At 47.9% G+C, this 27917-nt stretch overlaps 1 protein-coding gene across 1 annotated transcript; it reads right to left on the bottom strand.

Moving 5' to 3' along the window:
- Positions 1-11732: 11732 nt before the first annotated feature.
- Positions 11733-24324, bottom strand: LOC111153497 (serine palmitoyltransferase 1-like). Its single transcript, XM_022512554.1, has 7 exons — positions 24222-24324; positions 22318-22413; positions 21860-21956; positions 20744-20798; positions 17428-17545; positions 14574-14647; positions 11733-13149 (listed from the first exon to the last, which is right to left on the bottom strand). The coding sequence occupies exons 2-7, from the start codon at positions 22381-22383 to the stop codon at positions 13056-13058; spliced, it is 504 nt and encodes a 167-aa protein (XP_022368262.1). The 5' UTR covers positions 22384-22413; positions 24222-24324; the 3' UTR covers positions 11733-13055.
- Between the last annotated feature and the right edge of the window lie 3593 nt (positions 24325-27917).

Genomic DNA, 27917 nt, shown 5'->3' with positions numbered 1-27917 from the left:
CTCTCAACGTGGAGAGGCTTTAAAAAATGCTGATGTTCTGTTGTGCTCATTCGGGGCTGTTAAGAGCAAAATTTAAAAAATCTTGTCATTGCTGTATGTTAAATGTTGGCCTCTTTCTTGAAGAAAGATTCCGGCCAAGGGCTGTCTTTGAGCCCTGACTTACTATGCTAAGTAATTCCGGAAACTGAATGAAGCAAGTTTTTTCTTTTTTGAAAAGAGAAAAGAGGTGTGATGCTCAAGGGGATTAGGGAAATACCTATCCGCAGACAGAGACGCTTGGACAGAAGGGCAGACGAATACACATGGGGCACGGAGCAGTGTCACAGGCCTTTGCAGACGCGCACCCCTCTCCCTGCAGACTAGCGCCTCAACGTGCTTTTGCTGGGAAAGGGGCAGCCACAAACCCCGAGAAGCATTCTTCGGTGTTCTTGTCCAAGAACTCAGGGACACGGGGCTCCGTCTAGCAAAAGCCTTCAGGATACTGAAGTTAGACCGTGAAAACTGCGCTCGCTCGTTTAGCCCTCCAGCAGTGGCTGGGCTGCCCGCTCTGCGCCCGCCCCACAGTGGCTCTTACATTCCGAGTGGCGCCTCCCATCTCCCATTCCTACGTTCTCCACCGGGACCTCCAGCTCCAGGACAAGAAAGCAGAATGCAGCTGTCCGCCTCCTCGCAAACATAACTGAAGAGCCTGGAAATAATGTGACGGAAAACGGCAAAGGGACTCTGAGAGCGGGAAAGAAGGAGGGGGACAGGTGTGAGGTGCTGAGGTCTGCGGTCTACCGAACGCCCCACATCGGTGCCGAAGAGGCCTGAAGCCTGCAACTGCCCACGGGCAGAGACAGACAAGACGGGAAAGGCCGGGCAGAAGGACGGGGAAAGGAGGGCCCAACGGAGCCCAGAGGGGGGCTGCTGACCAACCACTCAGCAGGGAGCCCGATTTGCCTTCAAAGCCTGGGGCCTGACCCAACCCCCGCTCCACCCAGTGGGCTGACCCTCCAAGGGGGCAGGCTTAGTACAGCCCAGCAGCTCTGTGCTCTGCACCCAGTGGCAGGAGAAAACCCAGGCCCAGTGGCGTAAGCCCCTCCCACTTCCCACGCAGAACATGGCCTAGCAACACAGGCGGCCCAGGGAGGCAACTCCGGCCCTCCAGGCAGCAAGAGGGAGGACTGGGCGAGAGCCCCAGAAGCGCCGGAAGAATTAAGCCCAGCCAGTAGCACCGTAAGGGCTCTAAAAACCACCCTCTCCCACAAAAGCAGGTCAGAACCTAGACAGTAAATGCAAAAGGGGACACCTGCCTGCCGAAATCGAAGACTTAAGTAGCATCAAGGGTCCCCAAAACGAGAACAAAAATTTTGTCCAGGATACAACAAAAATTCACTCATGATACTAACAATCAGGAAAACTACACTTTGAGAAAGAAAAATCACCAGTTGCCAATACTGATGTGAAAAGATGTTGAAATTATTTGACAAGGATTTTAAAACTGTAATTAAGAATGTTTCAATAGGACACTGGGTGGCTCAGTCAGTGAAGCGTCTGCCTTTGGCTCACGTCATAATCCCAGGGTCCTGGGCTCGAGCTCCACGTGGGGCTCCCTGCTCCTTGGGGAGCCTGCTTCTCCTCCCCACCCCCCCGTGTGGTGTTCCCCTTGCTTATGCTTCCTCCCTCTCTCTCTCTGTCAAGTAAATAAAAGTTTTTTTTTTTAAAGAATGTTTCAATAAACAATTACAAATTCTCTTGAGAAATAAGGAAAAAATAAAAAAATCTCTGCAAAGAAATAGAAGTTATAAAAACTCACCGATGAACTCAGTAGTAGAATGGAGACGACTCTGGATAGAATCCATGAACCTGAAGACAGATCAATGGAATTTATTCAGTCTGATCAAAACCGAGAAAGCAGACTGAACAGAAATGAATGGAGCTCAGCGATCTGTGAAACAGATGTCTAACTAGGTATCCAAAATACACAACATTTATCATCCCAGTCCCAGGAAAAGAGAGAGAGGGTGTGGCTGAAAAAAAGTCAAAGAAACAATAGTTGACAACTTCCCAAATTGGGCAAGAGAAATGAAACTACACATTCAAGAACCTGGGGGAAACCTAAGCAGGATAAACCCAAAGACATGTCATTACTAAACTTCTGAAAAATTAAAGACAAACAAAACAAAACAAAACAAAACAAAAAACCCCCTCAAGAACCAGGGAGAGATAATGCTTACCTATACTGGAAGACCCAATTAGTAACACCAGATTTCTCTTCTGAAACCATGAAGGCCAGAAGTCAGTGATACATTTTTCTAGAAATAAAAGAAAAGATCTGTCAGCCATGAATCCTGTGTATGTGGCAAAACTGTCTTTCAAAAATGAAGTAGACTTCTCAGATGAAGGAAAATTAAAAGAATTTGGTGGCAGATCTACCTTTAAAGATCGGTAAAGGAAACCCCCAAATGTTAAAAAAAATACTATGGATTGAATTGTGCCCCCTGCTCCACCATTCATATGTTGGAACCCAACGGTCAATGTGACTGTATTTGAAGACCTTTAAGGAGGTAACTAAGGTTAAGCAAGGTTTTAAGGGTGGGGGTCCCAATCTGATAGGATCAGTGGTCTTTACAAAAAAGAGGAAGAGACCCCAGAGCCATGTGCACATAGAGGCCCTGTGAGGACACAGGAGGGGGCAGCCTACAAGCCAAGGAGAGAGGCCTCAGGAGAAACAACGCCAGCCAACACCTCACCTTGGACTTGCAGCCTCCAGAACTGTGAGGGCTGCCCTTGGGCTGTTTGAGCCCCCAGGCTGAAGGGTGTGTCCTGGAAGCCTGAGCAGACTGAAGCAGAAAATGACAACAGGCAGATGGTGGGACATTTGGAGAGAAAGACAATGACAGTGGAAGAAGAAGCTATAGAGGCAAACCCAACAGACTGTTCTTCTTCTCTTGAGTTTCTTTAACTATACCTTATATTTGAGGTCAGAATTATAACACCATTTGATGTGGTGCTCAATGCATGCAGTGGAAACACTTAAGACAATTAAATTTAAGAAGTGGGGAGGCTCGGGGCGCCTGGGTGGCTCAGTGGGTGAAGCGTCGGCCTTCAGCTCAGGTCATGATCTTGGGGTCTTGGGATCAAGCCCCATGTTGGGCTCTCTGCTCAGCAGGAAGCCGCATCTCCTTCTCCCTCTGCCCGCCCCTCCCCTAGCTTGTGTGGGCGTGTGCTCTCTCTCTTTCTCTGTCAAACAAACAAATAAAATCTTTAAAAAAAAAAAAAAAGAAGCAGTGGGGAGGATCAAAGATGTAAACGGAGGTGAGGCTTCACACCGTGGGTGGAAGTGTATCACGAGGCACGTGGCCACAGCCAGGGCAACTGGCAGTAAGGTTATGCCAAGTGGCGTGTAAAAAATATGAATAAGGAAGAATCTGACGGTAAATAATGTTCACGTAACTCACAAGAAAGCAAGCAACCCCCCCAAAACAAAACCAAAACAAACAAAACAAAAAAACCAGAAGAATAAAGAATGGGGACAGAGAGAAAACAAAATACTAAAATGGCAGACTTGAGCTCTAACATATGAATGACTATGTTAAATATTACGGGTATAAATATGCCAATTAAAAGACAGAGATCTATTATTTTTCAGTAAAGAGAAAAAATTAAGAATGGAAAAAGTAGAGATAGAGTGGGCAAGACATGTGACTCAGTCACTCGCAGTCTATGAGAAAAATGACTTCAAAACAGTGCCGTAGACGCGCGGGAAAGAAGAGGATGGGGAAGCTGCGTCACGCAAATATGAGTCACAAGAAAGGCAACAGTGACGATACTAACAGACAGGGCCTCACAAAATGGTAAAGGCTCCATCAACCCACCAAGATCCGGGAATCCCAAGTTTGTGCGTAGAACCCAGCAAGGTTTCAAACCACGTGAAGCAAAAAACTGGAGGAGAAGAGGAGAGAAACAGGTAAGTTCCGAGTCGTAGCTGGGGATTTCAACGCCCAGCGCTCAGCCTTTACTGTTGGAGACAAAGCCAGCCAGGCTGTGGAGGAAGGAGCACCAGCACGGTCCCGGGATTTGCCTGACATTCCCGAGGACTCCCCCAAGAGCAGGACACTCACCGTGAGGAGAGGCCATATCCGTGGTCATACAACAAACCTTAACCAACCTAGAAGAGTTTTAAGCGCATGGAGTATGTACTCTAACCACAACAGAATCAAATTAGAAATCAGTAAGTGAAAGACAACAGAGCAATCTCCCAGCTCTTGGAAATTCAACAACACACTTCTAAATAATCCGTGGGCAGAGCTGAAGGCCCAAAGGAAACTTAAAAATAAAAATAAATGAGGTTGAATGAAAATTGAAATGAAACTGAAAATACAACATATCAAAGTTTGTGGGGTTCAGCTAATATGATGTTTCCATTAGAAAATAAGTGTTTACATTAGAAAAGTGAAAATACATCAATCAGTAACCTAACTTCCCAGCTCAAGAGGCTGGAAAAAGAAGGAAGGAAGGAAAAGGATAGCAACAAAAAAGCAAGCAGAAAGAATGAAATTTTAAGAAGGCAGAAATCACTGAAAATAAAAACATGAAAATGAGAGAATTAGTGAAACAAAAACTGTATTTGTCAAGAAAATCCATAAAATTGACAAACCCTTAGCTCAGCTGACAAGGATAAAAAGAGAAGGGACACATCACCACCGACAAAATGAAAGGGGCTCGACAAAGGCTGTCACGCGTGTCGGATATCTGACAACTTAGAAGAAATGGGCTAATTCCTGGAAAACCACAAACTGCTCAAACTCAGCAAGATAAAACAGTACACGAATCGTCCTAGACGCTTCTTTAAAAAATAGGATCTGTAATTTAAAAGTTCCTGGAAAAAGAAACTTCCAGGGTCCAGATGTTTTCAAATAGAGAATTTCTCCAGCATTTAAAGAATTAACAGCGATTTCACAAGACGTCTGCCAGCGCTGAGAAGAGGAGGGAGAACTTCCCCACTCATTTTGAGGTCACGATCCCCTTGAAACCAAGGTACAACAAAGAGGACATACAAATAAAGCTAGACGTCAACGTCTCTCATGAATTTAGATACATACATTCTCAACAAAACAGTAGCAAAATGAACCCAGTGATGTATTAAAACAACTGTACATCATGACCACGGCGGGGACGGGGGTGGGGGGTGTCCTGGGGTTGCGAGGCTAGTTCGACATTCAAAACCAACCAGTGTCCTCCCATCAGACCGGTAGGCCAGACGGGCCAAATCACTTGCGCTCCTATTTCCATCCTGCTGTCTGCTTCTCAGAGAACCCAAAGTTCATTCCCTTGCTGAGGGTGACATACCAACAATCCCACAGCATTAACCTGACAAATATAACAGAGCGATTTTAGATGGATTTTCTCTATGATTCATTACCAGGTAAGCGTGCCCAGTGCTGGTGCCACCATTTAACATTGTTCTGGAGCTCCAGGGCAGTGCTGTGACAAAAGAAAAGGAAATAAGAAAAATAATGAACATCTACCTAGAGAAAGAAAACAAAAGAACCACCAAACCACAGTTGGGCCTTAGACAGCATGAGGGTTAGGGGCACTGACATGTATGCAGTAGAAAATCCCCATGAAATGCTGGACCCCCCCCCCCCCCCCGCCAAACTCAACCATTAATAGCCCACTGTTGACCAGAAGCCTTACCAATAACACAGCCGATTAACACATATTTTGTGTGTTAGGTACTGAACTTTGACAATAAAGTAGGCCAGAGGAAAGAAAATGATATTAAAAATCATAAGAAAAATACTTTTATAGTACTGGGTTGTATTTACTGGAAAAAACTACATAAAAGAGGACCCACGCAATTCGAACCCATGCTGTTTAAATGTCAGCTGTGTTAGAAAATGTGCAGGACTTCAGCAAGTTTTCCAGACCAGTTTTCAAAATCAATGGTCTTGTGCCCCCTGGGGCAGCACATACGTTAAAATCAGAACAATACAGAGGTAAGCACGGCCCCCACGCAAGGATGACCCTCTGGCTGGTGAACTGTTCCAAGTCTCTGTTAGGGAAGGTGCTTGTGGCCAGCACTGTGTTCTACGTTAAGTGCTGAACCACCAAATTCTACACCTGAAACTAGTACCACACTGTATGTTAACTGGAATTTAAACAAAAATGTGGACGAGAAAAAGGAAAACAAAAAACAACAAACGGATGGTCTTTCTCTATGCCAGCAATAACTCTACTAAATATTACATATTACTAAATATTACATATTACTCTACTAAATATCTACAAATTACAATGGCTAAAAATATTAAATATCTAGAAATTATAAAGGAATCCCCAATCGGTCTGTGGGGAAACAAAACTCTGACACAGGAGATGGCAGATTCGAATGAACACGACGAACCCGCACGCTTACAGGCGTGTCCGTGTTTAATACTGTGAGATGTGACTCCTCCTCATGTCGTCTATGAGTGAAATGCAGGGTCAGCCGAAATTCCGGCTGGGATTTTTCAGAGGAACTCAACAAAATTATTTAAAAATACATATAAAGACATAAAAATCTATGAATATTAAAGTAAATTTTGTGTCCTGCCAGATGTTGAAGGACCATATTTTATTTTACTTTTTAATTTTTTAAACATTTTATTTATTTGAGAAAGAGAATGAGAGAGAGGTGGGGAGGCCAGAGGGACAAGCAGACTCCCACTGAGCAAGGAGCCCAATGCTGGGCTCGATCCCAAGACCCTGAGACCACGACCCGCCAGTCCGACACTTAACTGACTGAGCCACCCAGGGGCCCGAGGGCCGTACTTTAACAAAGACATGTTGAAGCTGGCGCAGGAACAGGTGAACAGGCTGAGGGACGGTGACAGTTGGAAGATGATCCACACGTCTGTACGAGACTCGGTCTAAGATGAACTATAAAAATAAATTAATGGGGGAACAACAGACTGTTTAGAGAACGACTTGGGATTATGGAATACAGAAGAAAAATAAAATTGGGCCCCTACCTAATCCCGGACCCAGGAGCAGACTCTAGATAAAGTCCCGAACATGAAAGACAGAGACTAGAAATCAACAGACAGCAAACAATGCTAAAAAGTCCTCAAACAAAAGCATAAACTGTAAGGAAAAGAGGCCAATGGCTCTCATTACCTCAAAATTCCCATTTCTGCCCAGTGAGAGCGAAGACACAGATGGCAGGTCTGTTAACAACACAGCTGCGTGAAACTCTACAGGGTCACGGCCTGGCATCCACTGGGAGCTCCTAGGAAAATAAACCAGGGAAGGGGTAATTCAAATAGAAGAATGGGGAAAGGATATGTACAAAGTATTTTCAAAACGGGAGATCCTAATTATGACTTCAGGCTGATAAATGAGGAAATGCGGGCATAAACTTATTTAGGGCAGTGTTTTATTCTCCAGAAGGAACAGAGGGGAAATGCTTGAAGGGGTTGCCTCCTGAGAGTGTGGCTGAGCGTGGGCGCTGCTGGGGTGGAAATCCTTCAGTACGATTTGAGTTTTTAACCCTGTGCTTGTTTTACTTTGCTGACATTTTGAAATTCAATTTTTTTTTTTTTTTTTTTTTTTTTTTTGAGAGAGAGACAGAGAGCACTCCAGAGCAGGGAGGGCAGAGCAGGAGGGAGAGGAAGAGAAAGAAGTTTAAGTAGGCTCCATGCGCAGCGTGGGGTCCGATCTCCAGAACCTTGAGAGCACAGCCCGAGCTGACATCAGGCGCCAGATGCTTAGCTGACTGAGCCACTCAGGGACCCCACAAGGGTCTACTTTACATCAAGAGGTCATAAAGGCAAAAACCCACCTGATCTCTAGGGGAACCCGTTCCTTACCGCCTGCAGCTTCTGGGGTTGCTGGTGTCCCTCTGTCTGTCTTCATACAGCCTCCCCCCCCGGAGTGACCTCGTGTGCCTGAGGGGCACCTCCTTTTGCTTCTATCTTAGAAGGACATGTGTGGGGGCGTTGGGGGCCCACCATTGTAATCCATGGCCATCTCATCTCAAAGTCCTTAACTGTATCTGTGATACAGTTATCTGTGATATCAGACACAAACCCCCTTTTCCAGAGAAGGCAAATCTGCAAGTTCCAGGGATCAGGACTTGATTCTCTGGGTGGCCGTCGTCTGATCTACAAGACGCAGTTCTCTCAGCAACATTTGTGGAGAAGACGGCCCTTTTCCTTGTGAATCAGGACTTGGGCACTGCTGAAACCAACTGACCAGAAACGTAAGGGTTGCTTCCTGAACGCTCAACTCTGCTCCACGGACACCCGCTCGTCCCAGTACCGTAACGTCTTGCTGACTGCACTATCATGGTAACTCTTTAAATTAGGTCATTCAAACCCTTCAACTTTACTCTTCTTTTTAAATATTTTTTGGCTACTATAGGTCTCTATTTTCATATAAATCTTAGGATCAGCTTGTTGATTTCTGCATAAAATCTGCAGGAATTTTGGTAAGGACGGCACTGAATCTGTACATCAATGTGGGAAATCTTCCAGTCCAGGAACACGGAATGTCTCTCCATTTATTTAAATCTGTAATTTCTCGTAGCAATATTCTCTACTTTTTATACTTTTCAGCGTACAGGTCTTACAGCTATTGTTAAATTCACCTACTTATTTTAATGCTATTACTCATGGAATTGTTTCCTTAATTTCGTTTCACATTGCTGCTAATGCACAGAAATACGATTCATCCTCACGTATTGGTCTGGTACCGCCTGGTCTCCTTAAACACACTTATTCTGCAGCTCTTCAACCCATGCCTTAAGAGTTTCTAATATAGTGTCATACGCAAATGAATTTACGTCCTTTTTCCGGTCTAATTCCTTCCCCGCTCCTCACCGCACAGGCCAGATTCTCCAGACAAACTGTGACTGGCAGTTGGGACTTTTTGGACCCACGTTCAGGAGGGAAACGCATTAGTTTTCTTTTCTTGTGGTCTGTCCGGCTTTGGTATCACAGGAATCAAACAGGATGAACAGAGACGTTCCCGTCTCCTCCACTTTTCCTGAAATAAACCTGTGAATGATTGGTATTGCTTGTTTTTTAAACGTTAGAATTTACTGGTAAAGCCATCTGGATTTGGACATTTTTGGGAGAAGATGTGAAATTACTAATTCAACGTATTTGTTACACTTTTACTCAGATTTTTCTTATAGAATTTGTTAGTCTGTGTCTTCCTCATTCACGTTGTCTAATTTGCTGGCATAAACTTGTAATATTCTTCTACAATCTTTTTAATTTCTCTGGGGCTGGTGGTGCTGTCGTCCCTTCAGGCCCTCATCTGCTCACTTGTGTCTTCTCGGTTACTTTCTTGGCCAATCCTGCAGGGTTTGTCAACAGTTTCACTGATTTCCTCTATTTTTCTGTTTTCTATTTTATTTCCTCTATTCTTTATTTTCTCCCTTCAGGCCTCATTTGCTCTTCTTTTTCCAGTGTCTTAGGGGAGCAGCTTAGGTGCCTGGAAACGTTCCTCCCTTTCCTGACATGGGCATTTAGAGCTACGAACCTTCTGGCCCCTGCTCTCGCCGCGTCACACGAACTCTTCCATGTGTGGCTCAGCAGGTTTAAGCAGCTTCCTTTGCGACGCCCCTTTGATCGCGGACTTGCGCTGCCGCAGCCTTTCCGGTTTCCGAGAATCTCCGACTTAGTTGTGTTGCGGGCAGAGAACGTGCATTTTTCTATGGTTTCAATCTTTTTAAATTTATTGAGACTTGGTCACAGCCCAGCATGCGGCTTATCGCAGAGGCGTCGTGTGCAGCGGGAGGCCGGTCCCGCAGGCTCCTGGCGGACGACCGCACGGACGCAGTCGGTTTGCGCGAGCTGGTTCACGTGCCGCCCAGGCCCTCCTCACGTCCTCCTTGCTGGCTGTTCCATCAGTTGCGGACGTCGGGTTTGCTCGACTCCAACTATTACTGTTACATTATCTGCTCTTCCAGTTACGCTAGTTCTGCTTCAGGGATGTTAGGTCGCTGCTTTCAGGAGCATTTACACCTCCAACTGTTGTATTTTCACTGCGCACTTTGCATCATTCCAAAACGTCGCTATTTGTACCAGTATTTATCCTCAGAGCCTTTCTGATACTGACACTGGTCACTCGAGCTTGCGGCTCTCAATTGCGTGGCACATCGTTCACCTCCTGACTCTCTACTTCTTCGTGTCTCTGAACGTGGTGTGTCCCGGCACAGTCTGTTTTTGTGTAGTTGGCCACCCTCAGCCTTTGGATGAAATGTCTTGTCCGTTGACGTTCTAACGCGATCATCTCTATGGTTGGTAGGGCTTCTGCTTCTCGTTTCATGCTGATTGTGTGCCCGTTCTTCTTTGTATCGCTTTCTTTTGTGTTAAATACTTTTCAACTTACTATTTTAAGTCTGATTTCCCCAGTTATTTCCCGACCCAATGGAGCGGTCCCCCAGCAGACTCTTCAGGAAGGGCTTGTGAACAGTACTGAGCTCCAACCTAAAACTGTTTTCTACCAACTCCTTACCTGAAAGACTGCTTTTCTGGATACTTCACATTTCTCTTCCCCTCAAATCTCTGCAGTGTTGTTTTCTACGTTGCGTCTCAGAGACGACATTTTACTTCACGTGTGCTCCACCATCATTAAACCTCCCAGCCCCTCCTCCTCTTCACAAGACAGTGGGGAAGATCACGAAGGCTCGGTCTTCTCTACAACAAAACCCATACTGTCGATGTGTGTTAGGAGTGATTTTATTTGATGTCCTCATAAGGACAGTGTTTTGGGAAGACAGAGATAACTGAGATGGACTTGGCCATAATCGTCCTCACACATTGTCATCTGGGATACTACAGTTTTGCGTCCACAAGGAAAGATGGCGTCAGGCCTACACATCTGATTCTTATCTTCTTTCGTGGATTTAAAAATGCACATTATAATATTTCTGTTATTGAAATGCAGCCTGCAACGGGCACAGTGCACTTCAGTGGTACATAAACAAATGTGTGCGGCCCCGTGTGTGGAGTTCCAGCTTTGAGATACTGCTCTTTTCTGTCCCTACTTGTCTGGAGCCCGTTTCCTGAGTCGGAGCCTGGCTGTAGACGACAGCGGGGGGGAAGTCACCTGGCTCTTCCCACCCCGCGGGCACCTGCGCCAAGTGAAGACAGTCCCCCAATGGCTTCTGTGCCACTTGCCCCAGCCAGGTCACAGACAGAGCCCTGCAGAACCTCCAGTCTCCGAGAAACGTGTGCCCTGCTTCAGAGTGGAGAGCGGTTTCCTCTCAGCATCCTGCCTCACTTTTATACGACTCTGTGGTTCCTAGCGTGTATGTTTTGTGGCGTATATAACTGGATGTTGGTCACTGTGTAGTTTTAAAAGAAAGACTTTAGTTTTGCTTTTTTCTTCAAAATGCTGATTTTCCCAAGGGCTGAAGTTAACCACCGTGTGTTGTTTCCACCTTCTTTCCAGGAGCTTCTGTCATTTTTAAAACATAGCAATGACTATCTAGATGGTGAAATGGTGACTCAGAAAACATTACACAAACTTCTGCAAAGTTGCTGTCACCATCTGCCAGTGCCAGCAACAGCTCAGCGCGGCCCAGGGGCGACCGGCAGGAACCCACAGAAGCCCAGATACTACACACTGAAGAAAGGCACTAAGACATCTAATGAGTATTTTCTAAACAGACACCAAGAATACTACCCAGTGTACGCAAAAAAGTCAAGAGACTATTCTGTTGAACATATTACACGTGCAAATGGACTGGTTATTAGGAATGTAGGTTTATTTCATTAAAAAATAAAGCAAAAGATTCATCCCCAAAGACAGTCCCGTGTCCTTCAAAGCAGCAGCAATCACAAGGCACGTGCGTACAAAATACCTCCAGCAAAGCAGAAACTAAATATTAAAAATAGGTTATTCAAACAGACGTTGAAGACCATTTGTTACTATGAACACACTATAACAATGGCATTCTTACACATTTTTTTAAACAATTTTATTCCTTTACCTTTACTAAGACAAGAATCAATGGTGTAGTGTTTACGCACTACCCCGTGGCACCCAGCACAAACATTTACACCACCGAACCTGGTTTGCCGAAGAAAAAACAGCTGAAGAACAGCTTAAAAACGTTATGTTTAGTGCGTTCACATTTTCAGATATTTGAAATCCGTAAGCTAAGAGGAAAAGTAAATTTCCTTCACTTTGAAAAAGACTGTCGTTACATGTCCTCAGGCAAACCCACTCCACAAAAAAGGACTACATTCAGGATATTCTAAAATATCAAGGACATGATTTCTATTCTGGGAACATCACAGTGACCCTCTTCCTAAAACAGATCAGAAGTCAACACATAATAAATGTGAAGGCCAATTCTATTAAAATAAAGCAGTACTCGACTTAAATTATTGATCACTTAAGAAATACAGTGACTACTCACTCCCTGGTTAGGGATGTTAGATCAGGTATTAGAAATGGGGTAACATCAATATTTAGTGTATGTAAAAATTCTGGGATTCAAATACATTACAACAAAAAGTTTGTCTTAATCACACAAGTGTTTCCTTATACATCAGCCGCCGCTGAGCTGTGCTGGACGAGGGCTGGACGAGGGCTGAATGGGATGTGGTTGAGTCAGATCCTCGAGAAGGGGGTTGTGTCCTAGCCGGACGGGTGTCCCTCCAGCGCGAGCGCCGCAGAGACGTAAACTCGAGCAAACACTAAGGACTGCTGCTCGCTCTCGGCTACTGGAGGGAGGAGGTGAACTGAAGCTCCATTTTTAAACAACAAAAAAGAATACAAAATACTAGTACAGTAGAACACTTAAATAATACTAAATAGCACAATTTAAATACCAGTTATCTGCTGTCATTAGTTCTCTTCTTAAAAAAAAATCCGTTCCTGGACTTTCAGTGTGTTTCCTTTTTAAAGCTAGCCAGCGTCCTCCTCGCGGTTGGGTGGCAAGTCCGCACCCACGCAGCCGGCGGCCACCCCCGCAGGTCCCCGCAGGCCCCGCCCAGGTCACAAGGCAGTGACGCGGAGGCCCGTGCGTGTGCCGTGTGGCGGCTGCCCAGCAGGCCCGAGGCCCCGACCTAGAGCAGCACGGCCCGGGCCGCCTCCTTGATGGTGCGCGCGGCTCTCTCCAGCTCCCCGTCGGTCTGCTCCACTGTGACCACAACCCTGATGCTGAGAAATAACGACACAGGACATCGTCAGAGTCGTCTCCGGCACCTGCTCCGGCCCGTCGAGTCCTACCGGGACGTGGCCAGCAGTGGGCCTGCCGTCTACAGCCCCCTCCTCACCGCGCGGCGCAGTGCGGCAGGGACCCTCCGTCCCGCAGGCCTGGACGCGGACCAGCCAGGTCCAGAGTTCGCCTCTCCCCATCATCTCCGGCAATGCCGGCCCGAAGCCGGACTCAGCACACTCAGGTCAGTGCCTGCACCCCACGCCCATGGACGACTCAGTCAGTCACGTGAAGCTCGGGGACACGGAGGCAATGCAGAAACGGTTACGTTTTCAGAAAACCGAAAACTAAAACTATCGCTCTGACTGGGCAGTTCTACCTCTTCTCCCCCTCGCCCCTCTGCAAACACCCGTATCACCTACCGGACAGGGCACTGGGCTGGGCAGGGAGCGTCGAGGGCACAAAGCTAGTGTGGCCTAGGCGCCGGAAGCCCGGGATCACAGCCCTGCCTGCGCGCGGTCAGACGCGAGGGGGCAGGGCCTTCAGCGCACCTCGGAGCTGCCGCCAGCGGTCGTCCAGAAGCCCTGCCTGGACCTCCACGTCTACACGGTGCTCGGGACTCGTGTCGCCCCGGAACCCCGTTCTCCAGGGCACTCTGGCTCGTCCCTCTCAAGCTCGTGCTCTGGCCCCCGCAAGCGCCCGAGGGTCTGGACACCACGGCCCGCCCTGCTAGAAGGGGCACCCGCAAGTCTGACAAACTTGACCACACTTGAGGCCCGAGCACCACCTGCTCTCGGCAGCCTGGGTCCCTTCCAAGCGGGCACGGACCGCGCCCTCCACCTCTGGCCTCGCCGACCCTGCGCTGCGGCCCTGAGCACTCGTGTCTCCATCCTCAGCTACATGGGAAGTGCTGAGGAATGAGCACCGTCTTAAATCAGGAGTCCAAGCGCTCCCCTCCACGGACGGCTTCTCGAACCTCTCCAGATCTTCCCCACTGTTGCCCTGTTTTCCCCTGGGTGGTTTATACGTGTTTGCCAGCTCAAGTGCCACACGGCGCTCCGGCCAGCTATGGGGTCAAGACCACTGTCTGGACACGCCCCTCCCCCAGGTCGGCCCTCAGGGCGGACAGGGCCGGCACAGCGCGTGCAGCTTAGGGTCGTGGCAGACCTCTGCGGACCAGAGCTCGGTCCTGGGGTCTCACACATCTGAGTTAACTGAGGGACTACAGTGAGTCCTGGGGGGGCTTTACCATTAAACGTTTTTAAATGGCCAGTTTAAGAAGAGAAAACAGACGGCGTACTGCATAGTACGGGACACACTCTTCCGTATCCCGTGACAGCCTTCCAAACATCTTCAGAACAGAACACGTTTTATACAGAGTTCTGAAGGGAGGAAACAGGCCCAGTCACACTGTAACGTCACCAACCTTGGAGGAGGGAGGCACTTCTCTTCCTTCTCCAGGTAGCGTGCCTGCGTTAACGCGATGCTTCTGTTCATGCACTGTAGGAAGAAGAGGGACACGTTTGCAAGCTGGCTGTGGACACTGTGGTCATTACAACAGGGAAGGCCTCTGAGATGCTGTCCGTGCCGCAGCGCTCATTCATCCAGTTACAACTGTGAGAAGGCAAAACGGCGACACCAGGACCCCATCCCGAGCAGCCCCAAGCGGCATGACCTTCCCACGGTGGCCTCCGCTCCACGCCGCCCAGGGCACCACGCCAGCCGTGTGGCTGCCCGGCACTGTGAGACAGGGCCAGTGCCACCGAGACTCCACTTTTAATCTTCCTCCATTCAAATAGCCACAGGTGGCTGGGACTTTCCATCTTAAGCAAAGCAGGAGTAGGACGTGGGGAAACAGTGACAGCAAAGTCCTGGACCCCAACCCGAAGTCGGACTGCACAGGGACACCGGAGCGGTCTCAGAGACAGACCACCCCACGTCAAGCACCAGCAGCTCCTCGCATCCCGCACCTGCGTTTGAGCAGGTCCTACCAGGCCACAAGGCTCTGGGGTCCCCACTGTTCGCGTCGCTTTTCCGTACCATAACCATCTGCCAGTATTGTTTTAAAAATTCAAACATTCTCTCTCAAAATAAAGAAAGTATAAAAATCAGACTGAAGTCACGGTTTATCAGGGTTTCTCTCCAGGAGATGAACGTGTTCTGGAAGGAAGGTGCACAACCTTGTGAGCGTGCCCACAAACACCTGACTGCAGCCCTTTAAAAGGGTGCATGTTTTGGTCTGTGAATTATAAAGAAGCATCAGTCAGAGCCAGGGGACCGATAAAGGAAGGAACAAGCATTCCCAGGGCTGGGCACTGAGGGTGTCGGCCCAAAGAGGGGCCACGCCGTCCGCGGCCAGGCTGCCCTCCCGAGGCTATACACACCACCGGAAACCCCCAGCAGGCCACACCGCAGACGCTTACTGACGCAACAGCTGGAGTGTGCTGGAGGAGCTAACTCCTGAAAACATCTGGACTGGCTCTGCTCCTAGCCCGGGCCAGCTAAGAAACATAAACCGCCGTCTTGTCCAGCCACTCAACAAGCACTTGGCAAGAGCTCCGTGTTCTGCAAAGCTCACGCGAGAGTCTCCGCTCTCCAGCACCGACCAGCAGTGAGGCAGAGCTCCGGACGAGGACGCAAGGACAGAGCTCTCTTTTTTGCGCAAGTGCAGTTTCCAGACTGTGTTTTGTCCCTCCCCAGAGGCCCTGCTCCCGGATTCAGCTCTCATGAGGACTTCCTGGAGACAGCCGGTCTCGGGCTGGGGCCTCTGATGGAGTCTGGTCTCTGTGAGCTGTGCAGACTCTAGCCCTCTCTTCTGTCTCAGGACGAGCAACGCAAGCACGGCCTGCGTAGCCGATGCTCTTCTCGCCCACCCTCTGCAGTGTCTCTGGCACCAGTGGAAGGAACCCCACTGCCGGGGTCTCTCAGTGGAACGAGCGCCCCGGCCGCAGGGACGGCCCAGGTCCCGTAGCGTGGAACCGGGGCACACAGCCGTCCTGAGGGGGCCGGGTGAAGGAGCCTGGAGTGACGGGGGATGTGGCTCCTGGAGGCTGCTCTGCAGAAGTCCGCGTCCGGCCCCACACCGGACAGTCTCAGCGCACAAGCTTGCCTGTCACAGAAGCCACCGTGACGGCTCTGCCTTGTACGCTGTGTCCATGAAGCTTGCACTTAATTTACACACAATTCTGGTGCCGCACGTAAGCACAGGGATGCTGCACTTTCTGTATGTGCTCGAGTGACATCGCGGTCCAAGTGCCGAGGTGGTAAAAGGTGCCTCTGGGATGTTTCATCCGTGAGAGAGCGTCTGACTTTTCTCATGCTTGCAGAGCGGAACCCGAGGGAACACCTGTGGCATCTCTGCACTCGGAAGGCAAGAGTCACCGCAGCCCGACTGCTCATCATCACACATTTCCTCAGTGAGGAAGCTCAGATTCTGTGCCTGCTTTTGTTTTGTAAGATGACCGACTCCAGAGGGCCTGCGTGAAGCCCTCCATGATGCGTCCTTCTAAGTGATACAGTTCACACTGTAGGACGCAGGACAGCAAGCTGGGAAGCAGAGGCTGACGTCACCTGCGTCTCCATACTGAGCAGCCACGTGACCAGGGACAGAGGCGTGACCACGTGGCCACAGCCAGGCAAAGGCACACAAGAAAGGATGGCCATCGCCCTGACATCCGGTGGCACGGGCTCGGAGCAGGAGCCCCTGGAAGGAACCGTCAGGACGAGCGGGGCAGGGAGGCAGAATGCAGCCTTTCATTCTCAGATGCACGCTAGCTGGGCCGCAGAATCAGGTAAAGGCGGGCCCCCCAGCCCCCTCCGCTCGCTCGCGGTGCTGCCTGGCCACTTCGACCCTCCGTGAGGGAGGACAGCGAGGAGCCGCACGGAGCAAGTGAGCGGGGCCGGCTCCGGAGACACGGCTCTACTGAGCACAGATGGGCACACGGCCTTCCCCAGAGAGGCACTTCTCAGTTAATAACGAAGTTACAATTAGTAGTAAAATCACCTTCAGAAGATATTTAAATCAACCTCCAAATTAGGCCTGGGAAAGGAGCGAGCAGTCTGTCTTCCTTTCTGGTTACAAGACTATTCTGACCTGTCTCTGGGCTACGCTGGGGGTTCAGCCCAGACAGCCGGCCACCGCTCTGTGGGATCGTCGTGACTCATGACGCTACCCCCCACGCGTATGCAGGCCTGGCTCTGGACATGCTAAGCGAGTGGAAGGCTACCAGCTAGACGTTTAGGCATTGTGTGGGTTCAGGGTAGAAGAAGTACATACTTACATGATTTACAATCTCCTGAAGTAGTTTAACATCTTTTTCTCGAGACCCGGTGCTGTCTGTGAGCTGTAGGTGAAACGCTGGAGAAAGGGACTCCCCCACCACTTTTAACCCAGAAATGCTGAAAGGAAACACACACACAAGCGTTTAGTCCCTTCTGGGCACAAGGATGTCCCACATCTAAGTAACTGTCCGACGTCTGCATTAATGAATGGAATGGCGGCTTGTGGCTTCTCCAGGAAGCGTCACGTGGCGGCTCCAACCCCGAGAGGGACAGCTGAAATCCACGCTCTTGCCCAGGCTCGCCAGTCTAGATCCTCCTGCAGGGCCGCTCTGGGAGTGTGGCTGGGAAGGCGATTGCTGTCCCGGCAGACGCCTCTGGCTCACTCCTGCAGGCCGCTCCCTGCTCCCGGGCCCGCAGGCCCCCTCCTCCTCTGCCCCTCTCCCTACGCTCTGCAGCTGGTCAGGAAGCCAGGTCCCAGCCTGAGGACCGCCTCCTGGGGCCTCCCTCCCAAATCCCTCCTCTAGGGAAGCGTCTACACCCTTGTCTCCTATTACTGTTTCCTTCATGACTCCTTATGATTGATAATGTGCCCCTGTTCATTACCTCAGTCTTTATTTGTATATCGTCCTTCCCAAATTACAGGGATGACTTCCGACATTAAAAACACTGCATTTTGACCATCAGAAGTATGTTTAGATTATACAGTTCCCTTCTTATTTGCATGTTTTCTGTTAAGTTGTACTTGAATTATGACTATTTTCATCTTCCTTAGGATTTAACAGCACAGACATCTGTAGCTTCTCAGGTGAGGAGAGAGATTTCCTTAGGAGTGAAATCCTGCATTTTCAAATGTTTATTCTAGATGGCAAGAGAACCGCAGCACAGGTTCATTCAAAGTTCATTTTTATCTGTTACTAGCAATAGTTTGATTTTTGACTCAACTCCTAGGCTACAAATGGTGACATATGACTATCTGAAATTGAGCTAAACATTTTTAAAATTTCTTAAAATTAAAAAAAAAGCACTTTTATTTACTTATGTGAGAGAGCACACCTGCACGAGCGGGGGAGCAGAGGCAGAAGGAGAAGCAGACTCCCCGCTGAGCAAGGAGCCCGAGGTAGGACTCGATCCCGGGACCCTGGGATCATGATCTGAACCGCAGGCGGACGCTTAACTGACTGAGCCCCCCAGGCGCCCCGAGCTGACATTTTAGATTGCGTCTGATTAGCGGGCTTCACTTAGAAAGCTCTGCTTCTCCCTCAGAATGAGATTAGCACAAAAGGTACTTTGTAGCACATCTGACTCCTTCAGCACATTAGGACTCACCGAGCTTTCCTGAGTGACGACTGTGCGTCAAGCCTCATGTGAGGCGCCAGAAGCCAACGTCAACTGCCTTTAAAACCACCCCGAGCGCTGCAGTCTGTGTCCTGTTTCCTTAAATGTAACCAGTCCTTCTAGGACCTTCCAATAAACCAGGCTGCAGAACAGCGCACAAAATACACCGTAGTCAAACAGGGATTTACTCCAGAAGGCAAGCGTGGTTTAACCCCAGAAAAATTATAACAACGCAATTCAGCAAAAATCTATGATTTTCAAAAAAGCCTCCAAATGTAGGAATAATCTGATCAACACCACGTTCAGGACACTTTCCGTGTGAAACTTCATACTCACTGAAGAAACGCTTTAGTACTGGGAATGACGGGGCATCACCTCTGTGACAGAAGAGGTCAACAGTGTGTTAGCGACCTACACCAACGCACTAAGAGAAGAAAAAGAACGAAGATGTCCAAGAAGCTGGCAGGAAGACAGAACCACAGGACTCTCACATACACCATCACGAACAGAACGAAACAAACCACTAGGAGTCTGGAAAGACTGCTGCACAGCAGATCATGAGGACAAAGTGCCAACTCCAGAGAAGACTGGCTACAAGGAGAAGCGACAACTAGCAGCTCAAGGAGAAGGTGGGTCTTCGAGGGAAGAGGCGGTCAAGAGACAAGACGGTGGAGTGTACCCAGCACTAATCCAATGACTCCAGAAAGGGTGACAAAAAAGAGGGGACAGCCAAAGGTGCTGGGCCCTTGATGGGGAAGAGCTACGATGGCAGGAGACAACTTCTCCAGTTGTAGCTGGACGGAAGACTGGTTCAGATGCCTGTGTGTGGACAGACTTGTGAGAGAAGAAGAGGGAGTCTGAGCGAAAGCAGTGGAGCCGGCTGTGCCGGGCGGTGCGGGGAGCGAGGGCGGTGCGGGGAGTGCGGGCGGTGCGGGGAGTGCGGGCGGGGCCTGAAGACCTGGGAGGAGACAAAGGCGGGAAAGACTGGGGAAGGTGCAGCGCTGGCCTTACAAGGTGCACACACTGACACCACTAGACAGAATGAAGGGCCCCAAGTGTTCCTGAATTTATAGTGACTCGCACATGCTGTACTGTGCTGGCACGTTAATATTTTATAAACCAAGTAACTGGAACCAACACGAATATTATCTCCTATCTCCATAAATCATGCAAAAAGAACTTTTGTTACTACAGTGTAGACACACCCAGAACTTTAATTATTTCTGCCCTTGCTTTATCTGAACAGCTGTGATCTGCTCATTTACTCACTGTCCTTGTCCTTTAGAAAAGCTTCCAGCTTCCACATCTGTCAACAGGCAGGACTTTCATGATTGAAAAGACATGTTTCCATCTTAGGAAAGGCAAAGGAAATACCTCGGGCAACGTGAGATCATCCTCTGTAAGACCAGGAATCTGCATGAAGGTGCCACCCACCTGAATTTTTTTCTCCATTCCAGAGAAATCTTAGAGTTTCTCTTGTGTAGTTAAGACAAACAAGTAAAAACTCCTCAGGTTCATGTCAATTTCACCTGTTTTTCTTGTATTAATTTAAAATAAAACTTTGTAACTATTTTCCAAAAATTGTGGCCAGTATGAACCCAGCGTCAACTAATTCTACAGCATATAATGGTACCATTTTATCTGTACAGATGGAAGCAATTCTCCCATGTTTACCCGAGCGTGGAGCATGTTTGGTGGTTATTTTCGCCTTGAACTATCCGTATCACTATAATATCAGTGAGCTTCAGCCCTTTTTAGAAAAAGTCATGGTTCTTCAACCACAAATGGATGTTCTGGCTTCAAGCCCACAGACAAATTGGACTGAATGGAGTTTCTCCTTTTTTACTTGTAATTCAGTTGAACTGATCTAAGCCTATTAAGTATACTCAAAACCAAGAAGGTGACATTCAAAATTTTTCACTAGTTGTTTAAATATGGTACAGACAGACTTTAAGTTGGTTGAAAATATAGAAAACTTACCCCTGTAAAGCTTTATGAATTCGTTCGCACTTTTCCTTCAAAACTAAAAAAATACCTGCATGAAGAAAAAATGCACTTGATAGTGTATCTAGAAGATCTGATATTACTAATCTAAAAATATTTTTAAAGATTTTTAAAGTTCATCCATTTAAAGTGCTGCAAACCCTCCTGCAGACTACGAGCACACAGACAGGAACACCCCTGGAGGCCCAAGCCCTGGTCACCGGCACACGTGTCCTGCCAGCTCCTCACTCAGTATCAGCAGAATCTGGGAGGAGGTTTTTCACAACAAAACAATGGCTCTTGTTCTCATCAGATTCTACAAAGAATCTGGCTAATAAAAGGGTACAAAAATATAACTTTCTGGACCCTTAACAATCTGGTGAAAGACAAACACTATAGTAATGTTTTCTATCTTTTCCTTGATATATTCTATCCATGGAAAATTAAAAAACTAAAATCTCTAGCAAGGAGCAGGAGCGCCAGGCCTTCTGAGAAGCAAGCGTATGAATGTGCCCCCAGAAACAGTCTTATTTCCTGATCCTCTGAACTAAAACTGTTAAGAATTTAGGAGTTTTAAAAATTCTAAATTTAGAAACACCAGGTAAGGCTTGCTTTTCATTTCTTAGGCTTTGTGAGGAGTGCTATCAGAGCCTAAAGGCACATTTGAAATTTAGTCAAACTGGCCCAGTAAGGAACCTTTAACGGTTGGTAACCGGGTTTGGCCTTAGTACCAACTCGTGAGTCAAAGACTGAAGGGAAGAAACCAGACAAGCTATAAATCACATTACCGAGAACCAGCAGCGCACTTCAGCTAACTTCTCCAGTGACAACTAGCCCAGAGCTGCCCCTCCTCCTGGCACTGCCGCCCATCCTGGGAGCCAGCCCTGCTCTGGCTCTGGCTCGCCTCCTGGGCGGGGGAGCAGCTGTACACGAATTCCTGAGGCTGGATGACGTCTTCACCGCCATTCTCCCTGGGAATGCTGGGTACCGCCATGCGGAGGCACAGCTCTGGGTGGTAAACACTTTCCCTCTAGCTAATTCCTCTGAAAGCACGCCAGCAGCCCGGCTGACGTCACCTGCGGTGCCTGGTGTCCTGGGCTCAGAAGATCATACCTGGATTCTCCTCCATGATATTGAGAGCCTCGATCGCAGCGGCAGCCAACAGCGGGGGGAGTGAGGCTGAAAAGCAGTACCCCTGGCCGGAAAGTCGCTGAGAAGAAACGCGCAAGTTAAACACAGAGATATGCTGCTCTTTCTTTTTGGCTAAAAAACTTAACGGCACCAGATCTGCACCACCTCCGACCGGTGCGTACCAAGAGCCAAGTGCTAGGACCCACACCCGCACACAAGTTATACTTGTGACACAAGCAAGACTTTCTTTCTTAAACAGGGAGATAATTTCGAAAGTAAATACTGAGCGATTCTACTAATAAATCAACTTTTAAATAAAAATTGTGGTAAACTAAGTCAGAATGAAATTCAGTGACTGGAAATCACATGGCGATAACTTCTCACCGTGACCAGTGCGACGACGAGTTTCAGTTTCTGCTTGTTTTCCGAAATGAACCCACCTGATGGTCGATCACGAACGACCTGCCACAGCAGAACCCTCCAACGGAAGCGAGCGAATTCTCCATGTTGGCGCTGATGAGATCGATATCCTCAATCTGCCAAGAAAGTGGAACCGCAGTAGTCATTCCTCAATTTAAAGAAAAGTTGAAGACCGGCATCACGCCTGCAGACAAAGGTTCGCACTGATCACGCCAACAGCTCGGTTAAACAAAGGATCAGCCACACACAAGTCATCGTCACGAGGAGAGGTGTTCCGAAGTGCACCTCTGGAAGGGGCTCACTTTACGCTTTTGGGCCATTTCATCATGCGCGCACGATTTATTCACAGTGGCAGGAGGGAGAAGTTAAAAAAAGATGAAATCCCAAACTGCTTCATACTAAAAATATTCAGAGGCATAAAGTAAAGTGGCCCGGCTGGCCTTCCCCCAGAAGGTGCTTGTGATAACACAAACTAATAGAGTTTTCAGCATTTTATCCCTACATTCAATTTACTTTCAACTTTTCAAAAATGAAACCAATTACTCTGTGCCCCGTGGGCTGCTGAGTCCCCAGCATCTTCTCAAGTCCGTGCCCCGCTGACCCTCACCTTCTGCAGCAGTGTCAAGGGCCACCCCGGACACACGGCAGCCATCAAAATCACTCACTGATGGCCGCGACGACCGGTGGTCTGAGTGCATCTGGGGGTTCCTAAATGGTCCACACACCCAACAAGGAAATCTGTGCACTCTTTTTAAGAAACCTCTTATCATGAAATTTCAGTCACACAATAAGTACAGAGGATAGAGAAACAAGTCTCACCCCCACATTCGGTAATTACCAGCTCGTGGACCATCGTGCACCTCGCACGGCTAGCTCCTTGCTGCCCTCATCATCTCTCTGCGGCAAACCCCAGACTTGACCTAGTTACAGCTGCAAACGTCTCAGTGTGCATTTCTAAAGGATATGGACCTTTCCAAAACCATAGTCACAAAACTATTAACACACCTAAAAAGTGAAAAATTTCTTAATATCGTCACATACTCTGTGTTCAAATACCTGTCTCATAAAGTTTGTTTTCTGCAGTATTTGCTGGAATCAGGACCCAAATAAGGTCCATATTATGCACTTTTCCTCACTGCATTTATCACCAAATGTCAGTCTGTCTTTGAGGAGAATGTGTCAATCTAATTTTGTGTGATATTCGTCCGGCTCTCCATTTTTCTCTGGACTGTACTGCTGGTGGGATACAGGTAATCTCTGATGATTTTTCATGGTCTTTAGTTCAACTTCTTAACACAGGTTGCGAAACTTTTATGCACAGGATTTGCAGGGAAGTTCCCTTCATAGCCACCGGTCATACAGGGGTGGGTGAAGACAGGTCCTGCGGACAGGCTGACGTTGCTTCCCTGGGGCTCCAGGGGCACCAACCATTAAGACTGGGGCAGTTGGGGCTCCTGTCCCAGCAGCAAGAGGACGCATGCCCAACTCACTCCGGCTGTCTGGAACCTCGAGGCGGTGCATCGTCTGTGCCAGCCCTGCTCTGGACTCTCTAGAGAGGGCACGACGATCCAACACCCATAAAGGGAACGAACAGAGGATTCAGAATCATAACTACTGGAAAGTACACCCTTCCACGCCCTCATGGTGTTTGCTAAAGGACTACTTCAGGGAATTCTCATTGATTTTAAGAAAAACACGTTTGAATTCTGCCAAGTCAACAGACCACCATGTTGTGAGCAGCCACTGTGAGCTCACGGGTCCTGCAGTCTGGCTGACCCGCTCCTCTCTGGCCGAGCCAAGTGACAGACCCGGAAGCGGCGCGGCTGTGCGCACTTACGAGGAGTGCTGCCTCGTGCCGGTGAGACCGTCCGGTGGGACGGCACTGCGCGCTCTGCGTGAGGACGTGCCCCAGACGAGAACTTACACTGATCCCGAAATGCTCCGTGACGCCTCGGCCGTGCTCCCCCAGGACTCCGAACGAAAGGCTTTCCTCCAGAAAGATTCTTGCTTTGTATTTGTATTTTAGTTTAACCTACGTGGTAAACAGAACACAGCTTTAAACTACTGACGATCTGCGCACGAGACAGCACCCGGGAAGACACACCTGATCCTGAAGTAGAGAGGAAATAAAAGCACTATGGGTGCTCCTCACAGACCTCACAGGTCTGTACCTGTGCACTGGCCACTTGCTAAAGCTTCTTTGTAGTCAACACCCAAGGCCTAGGGCAGAGCGGCAAGGCCCCTGCACACGCCCAGCTGAGTCTGCCCACCGCTTCGGCCCACCGCTTTGGCCCGTGCTGTAAACAAATGCCTTCGTCAGGGCTTCTTCATTGCCATAGTTTGCATTTTGTGCTCTGGCTGGTGATTCTGTTTCGGACGGCCCGAGCACAGAGCACAAGCTAAAGTGCCGTCTAGCGTCTCACGGAGAGAACAGCTGTGTTAGATCAGCTGCAGGTCAGGCATGAGTCGCAGTGATGATGGCCCTGAGCTCAGTGTGAAGGAACCAACAATACATGTAAAACTGGGGCGCCTGGGTGGCTCAGTCGATTCAGCGTCTGCCTTCAGCTCAGGTCAGGATCCGCCGGTCCTGGGATCGAGCCCTGCCTCTGGCTTCCTGCTTGGCAGAGAACCTGTTTCTCCCTCTCCCTTTGCCCCTCCCCCTGCTACATAAAATCTTAAAAAGAAAAATAATAAAAAAACAAAAGACCCTCTCATACATGTTAAATAAAGTGTCTTTGAAGAAAAAAGACATAAAACGAGGTTAGATACTGAGCGACTGATGGAAATGCTGTGACCAAAGGCACAGAATGAACAGCATTAGCCCCAGGAGCCACAGTCCGGCATCCGCAGCCCATATGCATGACGTAAGCACACGCGTGCGCTTTCTAGAACCGAACTACCAGTGGCCCTTGAACAACACAGGCTTGAACTGCACAGGTCTGCTGAGATGTGGATGTTTTTCAATAAATACAGTCCAGCACTGTAAATGTATTTTCTCTTCTGTATGATTTTCTTTTTTGTTTTTAAATTTTTTTTTTAAAGATTTTATTTATTTATTTGACAGACAGAGATCACAAGTAGGCAGAGAGGCAGGCAGAGAGAGAGGAGGAAGCAGGCTCCCTGCTGAGCAGAGAGCCCGATGCGGGGCTCGATCCCAGGACCTTGGGATCATGACCTGAGCTGAAGGCAGAGGCTTAACCCACTGAGCCACCCAGGCGCCCCACCATATGATTTTCTTAACATCTTCTTTTCGCTAGCTTATTTTAAGGATAGCGTGTCTAATGAAATGACCTACAAAATACGTGTCGATCAGCTGTTTATGTCACAGGTAGGGCTTCCAGTCAACAGGAGACTATTAGTAGTAAAGTTTTTAGGGAATCACGCGTTATGTGGACTTTCAGCTGTGTGGGGGTAGTGCCCCAACCCCTGTATTGTTCAAGGGTCAATGGTACCATGATGACAAAAACAGGCTGACTTTCAGATGCTCTAAATTTAACTCAATAATGCAGATAGCACAATGCCCATTTTTAAAGATGGAGACATTAAGATACTATGAATGAAGACGTGTAATCTACCTGTTAAACACTGGTTTGATTATGTGTAAAACCCCTGAGGAAACGTGTATCACTCTTCCCTCAGTGGCGCTGTGTTTTAATTTGAATTCATGGCACTTTTTTAAATTCAGCAAAAGTTTCATTAATACGCCTTTCCATCTATCTTTCTCTTTGCTTTTGGTCTTGTAAGAAAGCCTTTTCCCAACAAAGGTTTAGATGTATATTTATCTGTAGGTTCTTCTGTTCCTTTTTTGTTAGCACGGCGGGACGCTGACACGCGCACGCCTGCATCCAGCTCTCTCCCCCTCCAGTGTTCACCTGATTTACCCCAAACACTACGAACGTGATCAGTTTCACGAGTGAATTAAAGTGTAGTAATTATCAACCACTAACACTTCGGTGGACTTTTATTAACAATGGATAAGCTAATCTGGGAAGCACTCTATCTTTTCAATACTGTTTCCATTCATTAATAGCTTAATGACTGAGAAATTTTCTAAAAATCAGGTTTTAGAAAATTTCTAATAGTATTTTGACAATACTGGTGCACAAACACACAGACCAGTGAAACAAAACAGAAACCCTGAAGTCAAACCCTAATCTGTATCCCGTCATCTCTACATACTCAATGCTCATGTGTATCCGACCTGTCCCTTACACTGTGTATTTCCTTTCACGGCCTGGGCGCATCCGTCCATTGCTACTGCTCTCCACTGCTGCTAACCGCGATGCTGCTATCTTTTGGCCACCATCACCCCGATATGCTTCTATCAGCCTTTGGCGTGAAAATAAGAGGAAAACGGATACATCTCTTCCATGATATTTAAAAATGTATTTACATTTCCTCAAGAAACAGTGAAAAACTTTAAAAACAAGACATGAAACCCTTATTCTGAATCCCCACTCAACTGACGGACTCAGGTTCCAGCTCACGGGCTGCGTGCAAAGGCGGTTCATCATAGGGGAACCTCGACTCTGTTCACAGGATGGAGGGAAACCACACGACCCACTCACCAACGGATGCAGAAAAAGCACCGGACAGAATCCAAACCCGTCGTGGTATAAACACAACACACCAGGACGAGGGGGAACTTCCTCAACCCGATAAAGGGCATTTATGGAAAACACGCTGCTAATATCACAGTCAGTGGTCACAGCCTGAGAAGCTTCCCCGTCTCACGTCTCCTAGTCAACACCGTGTGGGAGGTGCTAGCCAGAACAGCGAGGCAAGAAAAATAAAAGACATCCAAAATGGAAAGGAAGAGGTAACACTATCTCTACGCATAGATTACAGGAGCTTACCTCCAGAATATTCCATGATACAAGGTCAAAACACAAAATTGGGTGCCTGGCTGGCTCAGTCGGCAGGACCCAACCGTTGTGAGTTCGAGCCCCATGCTGGGTATAGCGAATACATTAAAAATGAAGTCTTAAAGAAACAGTAACAATGAAATAAAAAATAAAAAACGCTATAAAATCAGTTGTATTTCTATAAACTGGGAGTTAACAATCCCTAGAACGAGTCCATTTGTAACAGCATCAAAAAGAATAAAATGCTTAGGAATAAATTTAACCAAAGAGATGAGATGTCAGACCTGATAGTGAAAAAAACAAAACACTGCTGAAAGAAACTAAAGATGTAAGTAAACGGAAATATTTCTGTGTTCACGGATTCAAGGACTTTAAGATGGAAATACTCAATCACATTAAGATGGAAATACTCCCTAAAGCGATCTACAGATTCAATACAACCCTGATTCAGTACAATCCCTACCCAAATTTCAATGGCATTTCTTTTTTTTTTACAGAAATGGAAAAGCTGATCCTAGACTTCAAAAGGAATCTCCAGGGACCGCAAATAACCAAAAACAACCTCAAAGTTGGAGAACTCACATGCCTTGATTTCAAAATTTACTATAAAGCAAAGGAATTGAGACACTGTGATACTGGCATGAAGCTAGACATACAGACGACAAACAGGCAGGAGAGTCCTGAAAGCTAGAGAGCCCGTCTCTCCATGGCCAACAGAGCAGGACCTCCCAATGCAAGACAACAGTGCCTTCAGC

Source organism: Enhydra lutris, unplaced genomic scaffold (genome assembly GCF_002288905.1).
Source record: "Enhydra lutris kenyoni isolate GAN:26980312 unplaced genomic scaffold, ASM228890v2 scaffoldscaffold33, whole genome shotgun sequence".
NCBI classification, from domain to species: domain Eukaryota; kingdom Metazoa; phylum Chordata; class Mammalia; order Carnivora; family Mustelidae; genus Enhydra; species Enhydra lutris.
This window is presented reverse-complemented; position numbering and strand designations above follow the sequence as displayed.